This window comes from Ammodytes marinus (genome assembly GCF_949987685.1).
Source record: "Ammodytes marinus genome assembly, chromosome: 18".
NCBI classification, from domain to species: Eukaryota; Metazoa; Chordata; class Actinopteri; order Uranoscopiformes; family Ammodytidae; genus Ammodytes; species Ammodytes marinus.
In genome coordinates, this window is record NC_137222.1 from 4,025,141 (window position 1) to 4,048,795 (window position 23,655).

The 23,655-nt window shown below is 35.7% G+C and overlaps 1 protein-coding gene across 1 annotated transcript; it reads right to left on the minus strand.

Annotated features, from left to right (window-relative positions):
- Positions 1–6,081: 6,081 nt before the first annotated feature.
- Positions 6,082–18,584, minus strand: c9 (complement component 9; the record flags this gene model as incomplete). The annotated part of the gene is made up of 11 exons (XM_080046575.1): positions 18,499–18,584; positions 17,805–17,892; positions 17,122–17,272; positions 16,679–16,820; positions 16,162–16,300; positions 15,814–16,041; positions 15,091–15,331; positions 14,841–14,969; positions 7,056–7,231; positions 6,602–6,836; positions 6,082–6,242 (listed from the first exon to the last, which is right to left on the minus strand). The coding sequence occupies exons 1-11, from the start codon at positions 18,570–18,572 to the stop codon at positions 6,082–6,084; spliced, it is 1,764 nt and encodes a 587-aa protein (XP_079902701.1). The 5' UTR covers positions 18,573–18,584.
- Between the last annotated feature and the right edge of the window lie 5,071 nt (positions 18,585–23,655).

Consider the following 23,655-nt stretch of genomic DNA (forward strand, 5'->3'; position numbering starts at 1 on the left):
AAAACGATGAAGCAGTGAAGGCATTTGTCTGTCAGTCTCATTTCTTATGAAAAGCTAAAAACAGCTGTCACTGTCCCTTTAAGAGAGCAGGCCCCCTACTTCCAACCATTAATAATTGTAATGCCTTTTTATTATTGCTGAGGGATAATGAATGGATGAGAATCATATGGGGGCCCTTTGCCTCTCAATGTTTTCAATTAACTTTTGGCACAAGAGGGAAATAGGAATGTTGTGTTTTTTTCCCCCCATGCTGAAACAGAAAAGCTTAAAGTGAAGGATTTTTTCATGCAGGGAGCAGAACATCATTAAAATTGCCTCATCATAACTCAAACTGTTGCTGGGCCAACCTCTCTTCTAGCCCCCCCCCCAAACTCTACATCCTTTAGGGGTTACACTAAGGGAAATAAAATTTGAAAGCCTTACGTGAGCTAGATTTTGTGGAAGTACTCACTCACATCCGACATCTTCCAAGGTCATTCCTACTCTTACTGTTGTCTTTATTGGTACTTGGTTGCTGGCATAGTACTCTTTCTTTTCCACACTGAGTCTTCATGGGGCAGCTGTGGCTAAGTTGGAAGCGCATTCGTCCGCTGAAAGGCAAGATACTGAACTGTAAATTGCTCCAGATACTTAGCTCGCACCCTGCGTGGTAGCCGCTGCTATTGGTGTATGAATGTGTGTGTGTGTGTGAATGTGTCCAAAAAAACAGGGAAAAGCACCAAATGAGCCGTTTCATATCCCAATACTAAATGAAAATGTAAAAACTGCAACATTAGGACGGAGAAAGTTTGGGTCTATCTTGATATCAGACTCTGGGAGAATGAAACAACTCCCTTCCTCTTCAAAGTCCCAGTGGAACTTTGCAAAACATTTTTGAATACCGCTCAGCTGCCAGAGTTTTTCCTTTTGAGCGTTTATTGAAGCATCAAGCCCTGAAATAAAGATAACTGCTTCCAGTTAAGTTGCGCTCACATCCGCCTAATGTGAACCCAAAGAGATAGCTCTGAAGATAGGACTATGAACACATTTTCAAGCATTTTTCAAGACTTCCAGCCCATTCATAATTTCTGTTGTAGGCCTGTTATTCAGTCCCATTCATAGCCTACTACTACTTGGACCTTTTCAAACTTTTCCATGTCTTCATTCTCATTTAGCGATCCAGTTCAGGGTCCGCTTTTCAGCATCGATCATTAACACATTTCAAGTTATTGAGTATTTTTGTTAATATTGTGGTAGGCTGTGGCCCAGTCAATTACATCAAACTAACTAATTGGTGACAAATGGTGGTGCCAAATCTAATAAATAACCCTAATTGGAAAGCTTATTTAATAAAGTATGCACTACGCATTTCAATAATGGCCTAGGAAGCCACTCCTAAAACAAAAAATATTTTTTTCTCAACCCAAGTTAAAATTGCAACTCCCAACTCTCCTTCCTTTTCGACCAAAGGTAAACACATTAAAGCTATATTGTGTAATTTTTGTCGCCCTCATGAGTAATTCTGAGTAATTACAACAACGCTGTCTGTGCAGCTCCATGAGGTAAGCCTTTCTGCGACCGCGCATGGATTTTATTCCTTCTGCTGCACATTCAGGTTTTTTTCTTAGCAGTAGAATAAACAACTTAAACATTTCTTTGGCGCTTCTTGGGCATTTTTCTGGGACACCAGTGTTTTAATCGCTGCCATACTGAGAAATAAAGAGAGAGCTTTGTGGAGCTGATAGGCTTAATCAACTTTGTGTGAACTCGTTTGGCGATGGCTTGAATGTAATCGAATTTTCTTTTAGATAAAAAAGTTACCGGTATAGCTTTAAGAAAACGCTAAGCAAGTGACCCAAGTAATGTGAGGTTGGGGGGCTGGACTTGAGGAAAGGCAGTACCCCTGGCTTTTAGAGAGGTGGGAAAGGTGGAGGAGGGGTTGATTTATGATTGAAGGGTTAATGTGGGGGAAGGGGGCTTGCTATGGGAGAGAGAGGGGCCGTGCTGGGTTGAATGTCACGGATTTCAAGCCTCTCTGAATGATGATGCAAAAGACGGAATATTTAATCAACCAATCGGATGGCTTGGTTTTTTCCCTCTATCCGCCGTGGCTGGATGGGGATTGTCATTCTAGTCCCCTCCCCTCTCCAGAGCCCAAAGAGCAGTGGTGCAAGGTTTCAAGGGGTGAGAAAAAAGAACGGGAGAAGGAGGAGGAGGTTTTTTGGGGGACAAAACATAGCTGACAAGGGGCATAACTTCATTTCCACGGTGCTGGGACAGCTGTGTGGAGTAATCTGCCGTAGCAGCCCCTCTGAAACTTCAATGCCTTTAGTGACCCAGGGAAGTGGGGAGGGGGCGACTCCAACTGTGTCCAGGCGTTTAGGAGTGTGAGGAGGGGGGCTCTTTTCACACCCCTACAAGGGCTTTTGTTAAAAAATAAAATATCCCTTACCTCTTTCTCCACTGAAAGCGAGGACTATATGTTTATGAGATGAGACAACAATGGGCTCGCATTTTGAAAGCAAACCCAGAATTCCTTTTTTTGTAGCTTGTGAGCAACAAGTAAAGTTTTTATAAGTAAAATGAAGTGCAATTTCTCTAACATTATATCTTTCTTAATTCTCAAAATATCTGCCTTGGGAACTTTTGATATGCTTTGAAAAAAATATCTCAATAATATGTTTTCAATTACTGGAGAAAAAGTAAAAAAGGGTTCAACACAAGATATACATTTCGTATCTGTCCATGGAGATTTTTTTCCAGCATAATAAGTGCTAAATGTTTTCGCTAGAAATTATATTTGACATTGCAGATTTTCCCATTGAATATTTCTGCCATTAATGAAGACTCAATACGTCTAAAATTAAGAAGTGTTTCTCCCATCTAGTGCACTATACTGGAAATATAACCTTTCATTGGCCGGTGTCATACGTTTCTCAGAAATGTTTTGAAAGTCCTCATTTAAACCTTAAAAGTTCACTTGTTACTCAGTTTATCGTATGAGTAAATATTAGTAAAAAAAGAGAACTGGGTAGTCTATTGATGAAGAGGGGTTCATTATTTTGTGCTAACTGCTCAACTGAAGACTGAAGAAAGAACAAAACATTTTGGACTAAGATAATGGCTTGAGGCTGGGTTGCTGTCTGCAGTGAATAGAGTCTCCCCGGAGCTCAATAAGGTTCCAAAGTTTTACTCCATTATGCTGACATCCTAAAGGCCAGGGGGTACCACCCCCAGTGGTTACCTCTCAAGTATGCATTCAATTTATCACCCCCCCCCCCCCAACCCCTACACACACACACACACACTCACACACATGGAATCTTTTGGACTTTAAGTCCTCTCTATTTAAGTGGTTACAGGAGGCCTTTTTCACAGAAACCGAGATAGAAGAAAAAAGTAATAAATAAAGATAAACCAGAGATGGAAGCAGCTGAGGCCATAATACTCAGAGGTCAAGAAGAGTTATTTTCTGCCAAAAACCTGTAGGATTAGGAACAAGAACCCGGCGAATTCACTTTGTAAAATGTCCCCTCTAAAATAGGCAGAAAATGTCTCGTAAGCAAATTTTCCTTTTTACAGGTCTGTGCCTTCCTGTGCATTCCTAAATATTGAGCAAGGCCGTATAGCAACACACTGACTGCTGTTTGCTTAACAAGGCCCTCTCTGGCACGAGGAGCTCCAGTCATGCATGCTGTGTGGGCGATTAAAGACTGAGTTGAAATCCATGAGCAAACATGGAAATCAAAGGCTACTAAGCCTGGCAAATAGGACAGTCTTCCTTTATGCCCATTGTGTACCATAATGGCTGACTATTTGGTTACTTTCAGTGTATATCCAACACACACACACACACACACACACACACACACACACACACACACACACACACACACACACACACACACACACACACACACACACACACACACACACACACACACACACACACACATTGTATTTTCTTTCTCATTTGTACCTTTGGAACTTCTAGAGTCAACACAGAGACGGACATAGTTTTTTCTGCTGTTGGTCAGATCTGTACCTGCTAAAGCATATTTAACACATAGACATGGGCAGCATATCTTTAACACCTGTGTTAAGGGAAATATAATTCTATATTATTATAATGATTATTTTTGCAGACAATAACTTTGTCCCTTCATATGTTAACAATCACAGAAATGCAGTGCATGGATGGGCCTCGTCTTGGGTGTGTTACAATGGTGCTGCTTTTGTTTTCACTTGAGTTTGAGAGACTTTTCCAAATGTACTGAAGTCTCCAGCCCCTCATATGGAAACTTGTCACAGTTATCACTTATGGGTTGACATGTGTGAGAGAGAGGTTCCATGGAACTTTATAAGGACAGCTGAGAAAAAAATAGAATTCACATATTATGTCTTCCTTTAGGTCTTGTTTATGTCGAAAACCATCTCCTCGGTCAGTTCTCTCTCCCTCCGCCCTGCTCCCACTCATCTGGTTCTCATTTGCACAGCTAAAGCCAGCTGGAATGCGTCCATGCTTTTAAAGATGAGTTATTTGCCCATTAATACATACCTCAGCCCAACACTATTTTAGAGTCAACTCTATCTTGTTTGCAGTCCAAGAGGCAAAGTTCTTTTGGATCCATGGTAAGAGTGATTAATGATTAAATAGGACATGTTCTCTTCTCTACTCCGGTTCCTTTAAGGCTGTAAAGCAAACAGTATATCAGCAATACTGAAAAACTGCTTTAAATCTGATTAATGTATCGCAATGGAGCAACATTAAAGGTGCTACAAGGAACTTTTAAATATTTCTGAAACAGTCTCATTTTTCATCTGATGATCATAAATTACATGTAAAAGCAAACAAGACCATCAGTGCAATAAGGGTATAGTTTTTCTTAATGCCTTTGTCATGGGTACACTCGCCACAACAGCGTGCGTGGTGAGAACACTACCCCTTTGGTCCAAAGGGGGTGCAAGAAGTAACACAAACTGAAAGTTCCTCGGAGCACCTTTAAGTCACGACAGAGACCGAAACAAAAAGCACTAACGTTGATATAATGGAAGTGTACAAGTTCACTCCACCTTTAAAGCGGACCTATGATACTTTTTGACTTTTATGACCTATAAACGTTGTTATGATGATTTATAGTCATGTTTAACCTTACTAGATTATCAAATAATGACGTACATGCATTTCGACGTATTCCCTGCTTACCGTCTGGGGTGTCTGTGCAGAGCACGAGACACTATTCTAGCAAGTCGAGAAGTCACGTGTTCAAAGCGGCTTGACGCTTTGTAACTTCGTGACGTCGCATGTAACTTGGTGTCGTCACCACGCGGATGTTTCCATGTATGGTAATGCTGCCAGTTTCCTACTCGCGTCTGCCTCGCGCCCTTATAGGTCCATGCTCGCACCTCCCGCCACTGAAAGTGTTCCGGAAGGAAGGTAACCAATCACAACGAAGTTGGGTTTTCAGGAAGGGAGGGGAGGGGGCGGAAATGTCAAAAGCAAAGTGTTTACAGGGCATGCTAGATCGCCAAAATAAGAGAAAGAGCTTCCCGAAAATCTACATAGTTTTTTGTGATGTGATTCGTGTCAGGTTGCTCTATAGCAGTGTAAAACAAGAAATTAAGACCAGAAAAGTAGTATAATAGGTCCTCTTTAAGTTTCACAGAGATTATATTTTAAATCTACGGTTATAAATAAATGTCAACATTGTTACAATTGATACAGTGTAGGCCTACTCAAACTCCACATATCAAAATGACCAACACAATATCCATCTACACATTAGAAAACTTTAATTGTATGAACTGCGTTATCCATTACTCACCTGATGGCTGTGTGCTCCTAACGAAGCATGGACAAATGACAAAAATGCTTGTGACTTTAAATCTTGAGTTTTATTTTTTTGGAACATAGATGTGTGTTGTACATGGCGTACATTTCAAAACAAGATAGATACAGAGAAAGGCAGAGTGACAGAGAGTGAGAGAGACAGAGACAGACAGATACACACAGAGAGAGAGAGAGAGAGAGAGAGAGAGAGAGAGAGAGAGAGAGAAAGAAAGAGAGAGAGCTTTCAGTTAAATGATCATTATTCTGCTTGGTTAGCAGTGATCTTCCATCCGGGTGTCTCCTCTGCACACCGCTCCACTGGCGGCTCCGTCTGTGTTGCACCGGCGCGTCCTGCTACGTCTCCCTCCGCTGCAGCCGGCCCAGCTAGACCAGCAGGACCAGTTACCTTCCTGATTCACTGCAGGTCTTTTGACTGCAAACACATTGTTAACAAAATTAATACATGAAAGAAGAATTAACTAGTTATTGGAATATGATACAATGTATTTAAATGTGCTATTTATAAATATTTCTGAAACAATCTTGTTTTTCCTCTGATGATCATAAATGACATGTAGGCAAACGAGACAATCAGTGTAAAGAACGCTATTTTTATATCGTTTTTTCTTAATGCTTTTGTCATGGTTACGCTCACCCAGGAACTACAGCTGGCGTAGTAAACACACTACCGCTTTTGTCCAAAGGGTGTGGCAAGAATGAACACAAACTGAAAGTTCCTCGGAGCACCTTTAATGTTTTGATTGATATTACCATCCCACTGTTTATTCTTACTTTTTACTCCAGCTTTGTCCCCCTTGAAATTCTGGCAGGCCGCACCGTCAAACACATTGGAGCAAAGGCACATGCACTTCCCGTCCAGCAAAGCCAGAGTGCCTCCGTTCTGACAGGGCTTACACTTGCACACGTTGTACTCTGCCACGTAGGCCTCCGTGGCCCGCTTCAGGTTGAATATCCTGGAGTTAGCGTCCGGCATATCCGTCGGAATCAACATATAGATGGGCTCTGGCTGTCGGAAACAAGTGAAATATGTGCACAATTTCACTCAGCAGAATATAATAATAGAACAAATTATATTACATCATCTTTAATTGATGGATGGATGAAGATAGATAGATAGATAGATAGATAGATAGATAGATAGATAGATAGATAGATAGATAGGGATGGATGGATGGATGGATGGATGGGTGGATGGATGGTTAAGGATTTATAATTCCCACCCTACCTCACTGTGGAGCAGTGCAGGGGCTAAAGCGATGCTCCGTGCCCATTCCTGATATGTAGTCAGGTCCATCAACCTATCTATGTCCAATTTCTGCCTCATAGAAGCCGCACTTTGTAGAGTTCCTCCTTTGACCGATGTCATCACCCTGTCCACCAATGCTTTTCCTCTCACCCTCTCTGTGAAGGAATAGGGGACCCAGTTTTAGCAGTCCTCCATAATGTAAGATTTAACACATCTATCTATCTATCTATCTATCTATCTATCTATCTATCTATCTATCTATCTATCTATCTATCTATCTATCTATCTATCTATCTATCTATCTATCTATCTATCTATCTATCTATCTATCTATCTATCTATCTATCTATCTATCTATCTATCTATCTATCTATCTATCTATCTATCTATCTATCTATCTATCTATCTATCTATCTATCTATCTATCTATCTATCTATCTATCTATCTATCTATCTATCTATCTATCTATCTATCTATCTATCTATCTATCTATCTATCTATCTATCTATCTATCTATCTATCTATCTATCTATCTATCTATCTATCTATCTATCTATCTATCTATCTATCTATCTATCTATCTATCTATCTATCTATCTATCTATCTATCTATCTATCTATCTATCTATCTATCTATCTATCTATCTATCTATCTATCTATCTATCTATCTATCTATCTATCTATCTATCTATCTATCTATCTATCTATCTATCTATCTATCTATCTATCTATCTATCTATCTATCTATCTATCTATCTATCTATCTATCTATCTATCTATCTATCTATCTATCTATCTATCTATCTATCTATCTATCTATCTATCTATCTATCTATCTATCTATCTATCTATCTATCTATCTATCTATCTATCTATCTATCTATCTATCTATCTATCTATCTATCTATCTATCTATCTATCTATCTATCTATCTATCTATCTATCTATCTATCTATCTATCTATCTATCTATCTATCTATCTATCTATCTATCTATCTATCTATCTATCTATCTATCTATCTATCTATCTATCTATCTATCTATCTATCTATCTATCTATCTATCTATCTATCTATCTATCTATCTATCTATCTATCTATCTATCTATCTATCTATCTATCTATCTATCTATCTATCTATCTATCTATCTATCTATCTATCTATCTATCTATCTATCTATCTATCTATCTATCTATCTATCTATCTATCTATCTATCTATCTATCTATCTATCTATCTATCTATCTATCTATCTATCTATCTATCTATCTACTATCTATCTATCTATCTATCTATCTATCTATCTATCTATCTATCTATCTATCTATCTATCTATCTATCTATCTATCTATCTATCTATCTATCTATCTATCTATCTATCTATCTATCTATCTATCTATCTATCTATCTATCTATCTATCTATCTATCTATCTATCTATCTATCTATCTATCTATCTATCTATCTATCTATCTATCTATCTATCTATCTATCTATCTATCTATCTATCTATCTATCTATCTATCTATCTATCTATCTATCTATCTATCTATCTATCTATCTATCTATCTATCTATCTATCTATCTATCTATCTATCTATCTATCTATCTATCTATCTATCTATCTATCTATCTATCTATCTATCTATCTATCTATCTATCTATCTATCTATCTATCTATCTATCTATCTACTATCTATCTATCTATCTATCTATCTATCTATCTATCTATCTATCTATCTATCTATCTATCTATCTATCTATCTATCTATCTATCTATCTATCTATCTATCTATCTATCTATCTATCTATCTATCTATCTATCTATCTATCTATCTATCTATCTATCTATCTATCTATCTATCTATCTATCTATCTATCTATCTATCTATCTATCTATCTATCTATCTATCTATCTATCTATCTATCTATCTATCTATCTATCTATCTATCTATCTATCTATCTATCTATCTATCTATCTATCTATCTATCTATCTATCTATCTATCTATCTATCTATCTATCTATCTATCTATCTATCTATCTATCTATCTATCTATCTATCTAACTATCTATCTATCTATCTATCTATCTATCTATCTATCTATCTATCTATCTATCTATCTATCTATCTATCTATCTATCTATCTATCTATCTATCTATCTATCTATCTATCTATCTATCTATCTATCTATCTATCTATCTATCTATCTATCTATCTATCTATCTATCTATCTATCTATCTATCTATCTATCTATCTACTATCTATCTATCTATCTATCTATCTATCTATCTATCTATCTATCTATCTATCTATCTATCTATCTATCTATCTATCTATCTATCTATCTATCTATCTATCTATCTATCTATCTATCTATCTATCTATCTATCTATCTATCTATCTATCTATCTATCTATCTATCTATCTATCTATCTATCTATCTATCTATCTATCTATCTATCTATCTATCTATCTATCATCTATCTATCTATCTATCTATCTATCAATCTATCTATCTATCTATCTATCTATCTATCTATCTATCTATCTATCTATCTATCTATCTATCTATCTATCTATCTATCTATCTATCTATCTATCTATCTATCTATCTATCTATCTATCTATCTATCTATCTATCTATCTATCTATCTATCTATCTATCTATCTATCTATCTATCTATCTATCTATCTATCTATCTATCTATCTATCTATCTATCTATCTATCTATCTATCTATCTATCTATCTATCTATCAATCTATCTATCTATCTATCTATCTATCTATCTATCTATCTATCTATCTATCTATCTATCTATCTATCTATCTATCTATCTATCTATCTATCTATCTATCTATCTATCTATCTATCTATCTATCTATCTATCTATCTATCTATCTATCTATCTATCTATCTATCTATCTATCTATCTATCTATCTCTATCTATCTATCTATCTATCTATCTATCTATCTATCTATCTATCTATCTATCTATCTATCTATCTATCTATCTATCTATCTATCTATCTATCTATCTATCTATCTATCTATCTATCTATCTATCTATCTATCTATCTATCTATCTATCTATCTATCTATCTATCTATCTATCTATCTATCTATCTATCTATCTATCTATCTATCTATCTATCTATCTATCTATCTATCTATCTATCTATCTAATCTATCTATCTATCTATCTATCTATCTATCTATCTATCTATCTATCTATCTATCTATCTATCTATCTAATCTATCTATCTATCTATCTATCTATCTATCTATCTATCTATCTATCTATCTATCTATCTATCTATCTATCTATCTATCTATCTATCTATCTATCTATCTATCTATCTATCTATCTATCTATCTATCTATCTATCTATCTATCTATCTATCTATCTATCTATCTATCTATCTATCTATCTATCTATCTATCTATCTATCTATCTATCTATCTATCTATCTATCTATCTATCTATCTATCTATCTATCTATCTATCTATCTATCTATCTATCTATCTATCTATCTATCTATCTATCTATCTATCTATCTATCTATCTATCTATCTATCTATCTATCTATCTATCTATCTATCTATCTATCTATCTATCTATCTATCTATCTATCTATCTATCTATCTATCTATCTATCTATCTATCTATCTATCTATCTATCTATCTATCTATCTATCTATCTATCTATCTATCTATCTATCTATCTATCTATCTATCTATCTATCTATCTATCTATCTATCTATCTATCTATCTATCTAATCTATCTATCTATCTATCTATCTATCTATCTATCATCTATCTATCTATCTATCTATCTATCTATCTATCTATCTATCTATCTATCTATCTATCTATCTATCTATCTATCTATCTATCTATCTATCTATCTATCTATCTATCTATCTATCTATCTATCTATCTATCTATCTATCTATCTATCTATCTATCTATCTATCTATCTATCTATCTATCTATCTATCTATCTATCTATCTATCTATCTATCTATCTATCTATCTATCTATCTATCTATCTATCTATCTATCTATCTATCTATCTATCTATCTATCTATCTATCTATCTATCTATCATCTATCTATCTATCTATCTATCTATCTATCTATCTATCTATCTATCTATCTATCTATCTATCTATCTATCTATCTATCTATCTATCTATCTATCTATCTATCTATCTATCTATCTATCTATCTATCTATCTATCTATCTATCTATCTTATCTATCTATCTATCTATCTATCTATCTATCTATCTATCTATCTATCTATCTATCTATCTATCTATCTATCTATCTATCTATCTATCTATCTATCTATCTATCTATCTATCTATCTATCTATCTATCTATCTATCTATCTATCTATCTATCTATCTATCTATCTATCTATCTATCTATCTATCTATCTATCTATCTATCTATATCTATCTATCTATCTATCTATCTATCTATCTATCTATCTATCTATCTATCTATCTATCTATCTATCTATCTATCTATCTATCTATCTATCTATCTATCTATCTATCTATCTATCTATCTATCTATCTATCTATCTATCTATCTATCTATCTATCTATCTATCTATCTATCTATCTATCTATCTATCTATCTATCTATCTATCAATCTATCTATCTATCTATCTATCTATCTATCTATCTATCTATCTATCTATCTATCTATCTATCTATCTATCTATCTATCTATCTATCTATCTATCTATCTATCTATCTATCTATCTATCTATCTATCTATCTATCTATCTATCTATCTATCTATCTATCTATCTATCTATCTATCTATCTATCTATCTATCTATCTATCTATCTATCTATCTATCTATCTATCTATCATCTATCTATCTATCTATCTATCTATCTATCTATCTATCTATCTATCTATCTATCTATCTATCTATCTATCTATCTATCTATCTATCTATCTATCTATCTATCTATCTATCTATCTATCTATCTAATCTATCTATCTATCTATCTATCTATCTATCTATCTATCTATCTATCTATCTATCTATCTATCTATCTATCTATCTATCTATCAATCTATCTATCTATCTATCTATCTATCTATCTATCTATCTATCTATCTATCTATCTATCTATCTATCTATCTATCTATCTATCTATCAATCTATCTATCTATCTATCTATCTATCTATCTATCTATCTATCTATCTATCTATCTATCTATCTATCTATCTATCTATCTATCTATCTATCTATCTATCTATCTATCTATCTATCTATCTATCTATCTATCTATCTATCTATCAATCTATCTATCTATCTATCTATCTATCTATCTATCTATCTATCTATCTATCTATCTATCTATCTATCTATCTATCTATCTATCTATCTATCTATCTATCTATCTATCTATCTATCTATCTATCTATCTATCTATCTATCTATCTATCTATCTATCTATCTATCTATCTATCTATCTATCTATCTATCTATCTATCTATCTATCTATCTATCTATCTATCTATCTATCTATCTATCTATCTATCATCTATCTATCTATCTATCTATCTATCTATCTATCAATCTATCTATCTATCTATCTATCTATCTATCTATCTATCTATCTATCTATCTATCTATCTATCTATCTATCTATCTATCTATCTATCTATCTATCTATCTATCTATCTATCTATCTATCTATCTATCTATCTATCTATCTATCTATCTATCTATCTATCTATCTATCTATCTATCTACTATCTATCTATCTATCTATCTATCTATCTATCTATCTATCTATCTATCTATCTATCTATCTATCTATCTATCTATCTATCTATCTATCTATCTATCTATCTATCTATCTATCTATCTATCTATCTATCTATCTATCTATCTATCTATCTATCTATCTATCTATCTATCTATCTATCTATCTATCTATCTATCTATCTATCTATCTATCTATCTATCTATCTATCTATCTATCTATCTATCTATCTATCTATCTATCTATCTATCTATCTATCTATCTATCTATCTATCTATCTATCTATCTATCTATCTATCTATCTATCTATCTATCTATCTATCTATCTATCTATCTATCTATCTATCTATCTATCTATCTATCTATCTATCTATCTATCTATCTATCTATCTATCTATCTATCTATCTATCTATCTATCTATCTATCTATCTATCTATCTATCTATCTATCTATCTATCTATCTATCTATCTATCTATCTATCTATCTATCTATCTATCTATCTATCTATCTATCTATCTATCTATCTATCTATCTATCTATCTATCTATCTATCTATCTATCTATCTATCTATCTATCTATCTATCTATCTATCTATCTATCTATCTATCTATCTATCTATCTATCTATCTATCTATCTATCTATCTATCTATCTATCTATCTATCTATCTATCTATCTATCTATCTATCTATCTATCTATCTATCTATCTATCTATCTATCTATCTATCTATCTATCTATCTATCTATCTATCTATCTATCTATCTATCTATCTATCTATCTATCTATCTATCTATCTATCTATCTATCTATCTATCTATCTATCTATCTATCTATCTATCTATCTATCTATCTATCTATCTATCTATCTATCTATCTATCTATCTATCTATCTATCTATCTATCTATCTATCTATCTATCTATCTATCTATCTATCTATCTATCTATCTATCTATCTATCTATCTATCTATCTATCTATCTATCTATCTATCTATCTATCTATCTATCTATCTATCTATCTATCTATCTATCTATCTATCTATCTATCTATCTATCTATCTATCTATCTATCTATCTATCTATCTATCTATCTATCTATCTATCTATCTATCTATCTATCTATCTATCTATCTATCTATCTATCTATCTATCTATCTATCTATCTATCTATCTATCTATCTATCTATCTATCTATCTATCTATCTATCTATCTATCTATCTATCTATCTATCTATCTATCTATCTATCTATCTATCTATCTATCTATCTATCTATCTATCTATCTATCTATCTATCTATCTATCTATCTATCTATCTATCTATCTATCTATCTATCTATCTATCTATCTATCTATCTATCTATCTATCTATCTATCTATCTATCTATCTATCTATCTATCTATCTATCTATCTATCTATCTATCTATCTATCTATCTATCTATCTATCTATCTATCTATCTATCTATCTATCTATCTATCTATCTATCTATCTATCTATCTATCTATCTATCTATCTATCTATCTATCTATCTATCTATCTATCTATCTATCTATCTATCTATCTATCTATCTATCTATCTATCTATCTATCTATCTATCTATCTATCTATCTATCTATCTATCTATCTATCTATCTATCTATCTATCTATCTATCTATCTATCTATCTATCTATCTATCTATCTATCTATCTATCTATCTATCTATCTATCTATCTATCTATCTATCTATCTATCTATCTATCTATCTATCTATCTATCTATCTATCTATCTATCTATCTATCTATCTATCTATCTATCTATCTATCTATCTATCTATCTATCTATCTATCTATCTATCTATCTATCTATCTATCTATCTATCTATCTATCTATCTATCTATCTATCTATCCATCCATCCTTCCTTCCTTCCTTTACTTATCAGTGATATCATATAAAAAACACTCACCGTAGACGTTTGATGTGACATTACCACAACGGCTAACGTTTGCGTGCACGCCTCCAGTCACGCCCTTGATGGTGACGTCTGCACTGATGCCCGCTTTGAAACACTCTCGGATCGATTTTTCCGACACCTCTGGAAGAATCACGAAAAACGATGGAGTGTGTGAGCGCTTTACACTTTTTTTATTTTGGTCAACAACATTGTGATTTTGAAAATTAAAAAAATTATTGGTTTTGAAAAAAGGTTGACATACTTCTGTGCTTCATGATCTCCTCGTTGAGAACATAGACCAGCTCGTATTCGCCGCCTGTCTTGCCGTTTTTGGTGTAGTGAGTTCCGTAGTCCTCCAGGAAGGCAAAATAAATCCCCTTCTCGTACTCCAGAGGCAACGACTGCACGTGCTCCAAGAATTCATTGGCGATTTGGAGATCGCGGGAACGCATCCTGTAGGTGCTCAGTTGCACTTTGCCCTTCACCCGCATAAAGCTGTTGTTCTGGAGTGTGCAGGAGACAGGTTTTTAGGAAGTACAGATACAGATGGTCTTTAGATACTTGTATTTGTGCAACATTTTCTGTTAGATTAAAGGTGGAGTCAGCAATCCTGGAAAATGCTTGTTAGTAAAAAATCACTTATTGTCAAAATCAGGGATCTCCTCACAAACCTGTCTTTACTGTGTGTGCGTGCTGGAATTAAATCTGGTGTTAATATACTGCAGCCTAGACTCCGTAAACACTTTTGTAAACAAAGAGTGAGGCCACTGTAGCTTTCAAACATGCCTGTTTATTAACACAGGATTAATTTTTTAAGCGCACACACAGTACAGACAGGTAGTGTATCGTGAGGAGATATTTACTGATTATTACAAAAAAGTGATTTTGACAACAAGAATTATCAAGAATGGCTGACTCCACCTTTAATGTTCCTAAATACTTTTGAATTACATTGTGAATGGCTTGTCGTCGGCTGACATTTTACCTTAGCGGTGGTTATCTCTGAGATGTCCTTGATCATTGTTTTCTTCTCGTATTGTAATCCTGCATTCAGAGACACAGATGCATTGAGCTTGGACATGGACTTCTCACTTGGCGATAACTTTAGGGAAAGTCCCACATCGACTGACAGGCTCATCTCTTTTATCATTTCCCTCAGAAGGCTGTGTGAGTTCTCGTAGATTTCTCGGGAGACAGTTTCTTCCACAAGGGTCTGCAGAGAATTTTCGACATCGGCACAGCATTAACATTTTACACTGAAGTGTTACGTAAAAAAACACACGAAAAAGGCATTTTCCGGGATACAATATATAGGAAAAGGATTCTGGCTGACCTGATAGTGAAGAACACCGACGTTCCAAGGGCGCCTGTCGTATTTACCATCGTTCGGGTCCCTCACTCGATCACACTTCCCGTTGAAGTAGTCGTTGTAGAAGGGGTTCATTCGAGGATCTGCACCCAAGATGTTGATTCTATTGCATGGACACAGTATAGCCTCCTTTTAGACTAGATACATAAAGTATTGTGCCTACTTGAGTTTTTAAATATACAGGTTCTACTTCACACATGAATAATTAAAAGAAATTGATACCACTCAAATGTGCACTTTAAAGGTGGAGTCAGTGATTCTGGAGGTTGATTGTTGTCAAAATCCTGTTTTGTCAAAGTCATCGAATATCTCCTCACAATCCGCTGCATACGGAGCACACACATGCTCTGCAAACTGGTATGTTAACCAAGGGGGCCCACCCTATAGCTGGCAACATACCAGTTTACAGAGCCTAGGATGTGTATTGATATTGGATTTATTTTAGATCACAGTACGGATATGACTCTATCATGGTTGTTACCCGTATCCTGCCGTCCTGCCTTGCTCATTGGTGTCCAGCTCCTGAGAGCCACAGGGTTTACGTGGATTATCGCAGTCCTCATCTGCTCCATCCTCACAGTCATAGTCCCCATTGCACACTAACCTCTTCTTGATGCAATTACCTGCATAGAAATGAATGTTTAAGGCAAGGCAAGTTTATTTACACAGCACCATTCAGACACATTCAAAGTGCTTCACACGGGCATAAAATACATCAAGATTAGATGTTAGAAATTTCATTTAAGACATAGTAAAAACAAATGAAAATACATCAAGAATCAAAACATCGATGTAGAATGGCTGCAATGAAGATTACGTGACTGACAATATGGATACTTTCTGTATAGCCAATTTAAAAGAAATACTCTTTTCAAAAAATCTAAAGAAAAAAAGGTTCTATAGATGACTTTGAAGAAGAAATACCTGCTTCGCACTGGAACTCTGAGTCGGTGCAGGGGGCGGGAGGCAGTGGCACACAGTTATTATCTGGTACACAGAACTCCCTCTCCCCTATGGATCCCTGGCAGGACCCCCCTCCAAACTGGCCAAATGCTTCTATACCTCGAGAACGCCTCTGAGGATAAAAAATGATTTTGTTGAGCATCTACACGTTCTTAAAGGCAGTAAGCAGTAACTACAGAAACAGTGAAGTCTTCCAAAACTGTGCAACAATTAAAAATGTCAGAGTCAGCAATTCTGGAGAAGGCTTGTTGTCAAAATCAGTGCATATCTCTTCATGATCTGCTACCTGTACGGATAAAATCGGGTACACAGCCCAGGCTCTGTTAACCTGGGGTGTAATAAAAAGGAGAGGCAAACAAAGGAGGGCCACTACAACATGCAACAGCTACTTTTTTAAGCACACACACACACACACACACACACACACACACACACACACACACACACACACACACACACACACACACACACACACACACACAGTACTGACAGGTAGTGCATCGTGAGGAGATCTTCACTGATTTTGATTGAACAAAAAAAAAAGAAGTCAGAATTGCTGACTGCACCTTTTTAAAGTATATCAACCAAACCAAATCACACCCAAAGCCCTAAAGGTGACCAGAGTTACTGCACTTTGGACTCACTCTGGTTTTGGTGCAATCACAGGAACTCCACTCCGTCCAGCTGCTCCAGGCACAGTTGATCGCTTGTGGATCAGGAAGGTCCGCCCCCCTGAAATACACATACTGGCTCAAGATTCAAGAACTTTAAAGGTGCACTATGCAGTTTCAGAGGAGGGGGATTTGTTTACATTTGCCGAGCCTGTAGTTCGTTTACAAAATATATTTTTATTTTTGTACTAATTCTTAGTATTGAATAATTCTATCATCATAAATGAAAACTGATTATTTTGAGGCACTTTCGAACCAATGTGTAGGGCCCTGCTGCTGTAAAAAACAACAACAGTGAAGGGTAACTTTTCAGGAAGCTTTCCAACTTCAATCTGTGTCCTAGGGAGACAATTTTCCTGCAAGTAAAGTTTGTTTATTTAGATATGAGAATATACCTAGAATATTTTAACTTCTCCGAAACACCCAAAGTTACATAGTGCACCTTTAATCATCAAACAGATGATGGATGGGTAGTGTAATAAAAATGGCAATGCTTGAAAGGATTGTACAAGGAAACAATAGAATAAAGGATAAGATAAAGGAGATAGAAAAAATATTATTAATAATAACAATAATCGCAAATTACTATATTAATTGATTCAACTCTTGGTCCAATAACAACCCCTAAGTTTCTATAAACAATTTATGAAATAGGAAATATACATACATTCCTTCTCCAACGAGGGAAAGTGCCAGACAAAGGCCACAGAAGCCCAGCTGTAGAGCAACGTCAGTCCTCATGATGAATCTTTGAAGAGACAAACAGCGTCTGTCCCTTTTTACTCTCTCAATCCACCTCTCTGTCAATTATTATCTATCTGCAACAGTGCCATGTTGTTGTCAAAGTCAATAGTTTTGATTAAAGGTGCAGCAATGTTGATTCAATGCCGGGAAACTTCTCAAAACCAGGGTCTACATTACATGTTTGTTTGAAATCAAACTTCTTGTGTATCCAATAAGCAACATCTTTCTTTAGTGTGCAAAAAAGGCCTTTTAATATTAAACAATTGTTAGTAAGTCAAAGTGATGTTTCATTTCATCTCATCCTCTCTGCAAAAAAATAAAATAAAAAATAAAGTTTTCGTCAGTAAATTGTGGTTTAAACTGCACCTTGATTTAGTAAAAAGCCAATAAAACAGATACATTCGCACTCAGATTGAAAGATGTGATATAACTCTATGTTTTGTAGATGGCTGTGAAAGCTGTTTCTCTTTTAATAATCCACTTTTGATACTGTATATTCAAACTACCAGAAATTCCTGCAAAAAAACAATTTAATTATAAAGAAAAAAAAGTCAAATTTGAAGACCTTTTGAAGTCGTGGGACACATACATGAATGACTGCATCCTAGATGTCTTTAGTTTTCATTTATTTACACTTTTTTATTACATCTCAGAAACCATGGTCATTAAATTATTAGGTGGTGCATATTATTTAAAAAAAAAAAGTTCTACTTATTCAGTCCTCCTCACAGTCATGGAATCGGGCTGGAAACGATCCCAGCATGCACTGCGGGAAAGGACCAGACACACTTGGGACACAAAGTCCGGCAAACAGTCTTAATACTTCCAGTTTGGGCCTTTCTTTTAGTTTAGTGCATACACACTGTCATTAAAATGTGTTTTTGGTGTTTTGTTTCAAGAATCCTTTTATCAATTTGAGACCCGGTTCATTCCTGTGTTTCCAGACTTATGCAATCATTCAGGCAGGTTTACAGCAAACACAGAGCAAATATTTGCAGTGGCAGCTTTTGACTTTTGTGACACATTTACGGGAAACCTGGTCCATGGTACATTCAGGGCCTTATGTGAATATTGGATAAACTCAATGACAAATTCAACAACGCAACAACTGCTAACTCCAAGGATGTTGTCATAGCTGCCAGGCTAGGGGATAAGTGTATTGCTGTTGCACCAGTTTATTAGATTAAAGGGTTAGTGCAACTCTTTGTCCACCAGATGGCAACATTGAACAGTTAACAGCACTGGTTGGCAAGTTGTGTCAATGTCTTTATATTCCACACACTGTTTATATATAGGGTGAAGACTCATACCATTATAGAGACTATAACAGTTTATACACACAAGCACGCTATCATTAATTTCTTTCTCTTACCAGTCAAACATTATAATGTATATTTTTGAAAAGGCCTTGCACAACGCAGAGGAAGTTTTAAACTGTTGCACCTAATGATCTGTCATGTGATCTGAGAGAGACTTTCTGCTGAGTCTGCACTACTTTGTTCTTCAAAAGGACAGAGTGCAGTGGCTTTAAATGACAATAGAAAAAAAAACATGTCTCGGCGTAACCAGATAAAACAAAAAACAGCTGTGCTAAAATCTTAAAGTGGATCATGATCTAATTAGCTCAATCATCCACAATCAGGTGAATCATTTATTCCTAAATTTACCAGAGGTTTTTATCCATCTTGAGAGAGAACACATTTTTTTTTCTGCTGACTTAAATAAACACAAGTGGGACTCTTTCCCCGATGCCTCCCAAAGTCAATGTGGGGGTCTTTCCCTGTCCCTGCTTTCTTTCTTTCTTTCTTTCTTTCCGTGGATATATCTGCCGGGGTAGTCTAGGGGCTATGTGGTCACGGCCCGTTGGAGAGAGGCTCAACTATGTGCTGAGGTCACCACTTTTTACGAGGTTCGGCAGTTTTCCTCCCCAGCTCTTTTCTCTCAGGAAACCAGAGGGTAGGTAAGGTGCTTGCCCAATATTTCTCCTGACTAGAAAGACTTCCTGTTTTTTTGTGGGGGTTTGTGGGGGGGGGGGGGAGGGGGGTTGGGGAACTTTGTGGAAACCCTTGTGGCACCTCCCTTGTATTGCCCCCATTGTACTGTACTGTACACTGCTCTATATCCTATCGAAATTTGTCATCATGTGCGACAGAATTTGATGACGTTGCTTCCTGCATTGCCACTTACCATTAAGGCTCTATGTTGTATTTTTAGAACTGAAACGGTCAAAAAGCAGCGAAAGGCAGTCGAGAGTTAAAAGGACACAGAGAGAGAGAGAGAGGATAAAAATCTTAGGACTGCCTCAATTATGGACTGGAGATAAGTGGCTATCTTAAGGTTCTGGTTGTGGGTAGAAGCCATGGATTCACGCCCTATAAAATGCTTGATGTTTGGATTGTGGCCTTCCTGTCATAAAGTGGGAAGGACACTCTTCCCATTAGATTGTCTCTGTCAGCATTCTATCATACAAATAAAATAAAAACTCCGATGTCCAATGTGTATGTGCTGACCTGTGTGTGTGCCTGTCTGTTGTCTGTTTCTTGGAATGGTTGTCCCGTTCTTTTCCTTTCTGCTATTGGAGCCGACAGAAAGATTTGAAGTGCTATTGGCAACCATCATTTCCTCCTCCATTGGAAATGTATTAATATACATGTGGGGGTATACGAGATACTGTCTATGTGCATATGTCGTACATAATAATGGATAGAATTTATAAAGCGTTTTATTCCCTAAGGACTCAAAGCGCTTACAGGGTTCCAGGTTCCATTCATTCACACACAGTCATACTGGTGGTGGTAAACTACGATAGTAGCCACAGCTGCCCTGGGGCAGACTGACGGAAGTGGCTGCCATTCCGCGGCAACGGCCCCTCCGACCACCACCTCAAACATACATCAGTCAAACACATTCACACCAGGCAAGGTGGGTGAAGTGTTTTGCCTAAGGACACAGCAACCATGACACAGGTGGCCGGGCGGGGATCGAACCGCCAACCCGCTCTACCAACTGAGCCACGGTCAATCTATATACATGTGTGTATACAGAATGTATGTACAGTATATCTAAAGTTAAATGTTGTAAATGGTACACAGTGTCTACCATCTCTACCACTGTGTCCTTGAGCAAGACACTTAACCCCAAACTGCTCCAGGTGTGCTGTACTATGGCTGACCCTGCGCTCTGACCCCATCTGAAATGTGGTAACTTGAGAGGGGATATGCGAAGAATGAATTTCGATGTACCATGTGCAAATTGACTAATAAAGTAACTGAATGTTGTATATTGTACATAGTGTTTGCACTTAGGATAAGTAAAATAAATAAATAAATAGCTAATACTTGGTAAGTACAACTATTAGCCCCCATCATGCCTCCTGTTCATGTGTAGTTGTGTTGGGCGTGCTGCTGATCAGAAAACAGTGAATCACATTCAGAAGAATAGGGAACCATAATTGTTGACCTAGCGTCATCAGACAGTGATGCGGAGATATACAGTACGTCATTGATGGGAAAAGGTATACGATCTTTTGCGAGAAAACACATTTTACTAATGCAGTTTTCAGGATTCGCAGTATATATTGTTGAGTTGATGCGCATCACAAAAATTAAAGGGCATAAAGAACTTCATAAATTACAATTGTTTTATGTCAAAGGTGATGCAGCAGCAACTCTATATGTTTTCATGCATTTCGCTTCAGGTTAGGCAATATGAATTAAAGTCTGATGATGTTAAAGGCACAGTGTGTAATATTGGTGCATTTTTACATCAGCTAATGGTGAAAGTTCACAATTGCAATGCTCTGTTGCTAACCCTCTCCATCAAAATAATTTACACAAGTTACTGTGGCCTTTAAGGACAAGTATAGACAGTTACTAAAGATGTCATCATCCACCACTGCCTCAAGTCTTTCCACAATATCAAGTGATGAGGTGAAGTTGTATTTAGTTATTTATTCTATAGTACTTCTTCTTCGTCTTCCACCCACTATGTATAAAACGTGTAAGGCCGTTAAGTTTGTCTCTTCTGTGCTACTGTAGAAACATGACGGCACACACCGCTCCTATGTAGATAAAACATTTTCAATTAAAGTTAATAAAATAAATAACTTTTATTTTTGTATGCAATTATACACTAATTAAAACATAGCATACTATGAACAGACTATCAGATTCCATTAACTACCAAGTCTGCTCTAAAAAAAAGTCCTTAAGTTACACACTGCACCTTTAAGTGATTTAGAAGGGGTTAGGAAGAAGATTGTTCCAGTGGTTGGTGACTTGTGGGGAAAACAGACACTCTCAGCCCAGTCAGTAATCTGGCTTGTGAGGGGCTCATCTCCAACAAACCAGCCTCTGTCAGCAGAACACAGGATGCTAAGGCAGGAAGGACGTCCTTCCTCTGTCCCTTTCCCTTCATTTCTTAGCTCATACATAGCAAACTGTAAAACTCTTAAAACATCTGAAAAAAAAATCTTTGGTTTTTGGTGGGAGAAAAAAATGTGTTTGAGATGTCAGACTTATACATTGTACATAGGCTACTGCGCTTGGATCTTGGAGTAGATGTGATTGTTATGTCTTGCTGTTGGTTTGCTCTGCAGCAAGATAACTTCTTAGTTTTCATCTAAAATATCTGAATGTCATTTTTAGTTTCTTTGTTTTGGGTCATTGTGAAGGTCCGATGTTCCTAATCCTCTTTAAGCAAGTTGGCGCCATGGACCACTTTTATCAAAAAAGCAAACTTGGAGTTTATCAGTGTGAATTAGTGTCTAATCACTTGAAAATTCAAGTTGTTTTTATGACCTTAGAATGAGCCTCTACATAAAAGTGTGGCACCCTATGTTATAGTAGTACAAAACGGACACACTAAACAGCCTCAAACATTTTTATATATAGTGGAAATGCACCTGTTGAAAGTAGAAGAAGAAGTTCTATAGAATGAATAACTGAATTCATCTTCACCACAACTCTTGATATTGTGGAAAGACTTGCGGCAGTGGTGGATGATGCCATCTTTAATAACTAGCTTCTTATCCTTGAAGGCCACCGTAGCTTCTGTAAATTCTCAGAACAGGAGGGGTAGA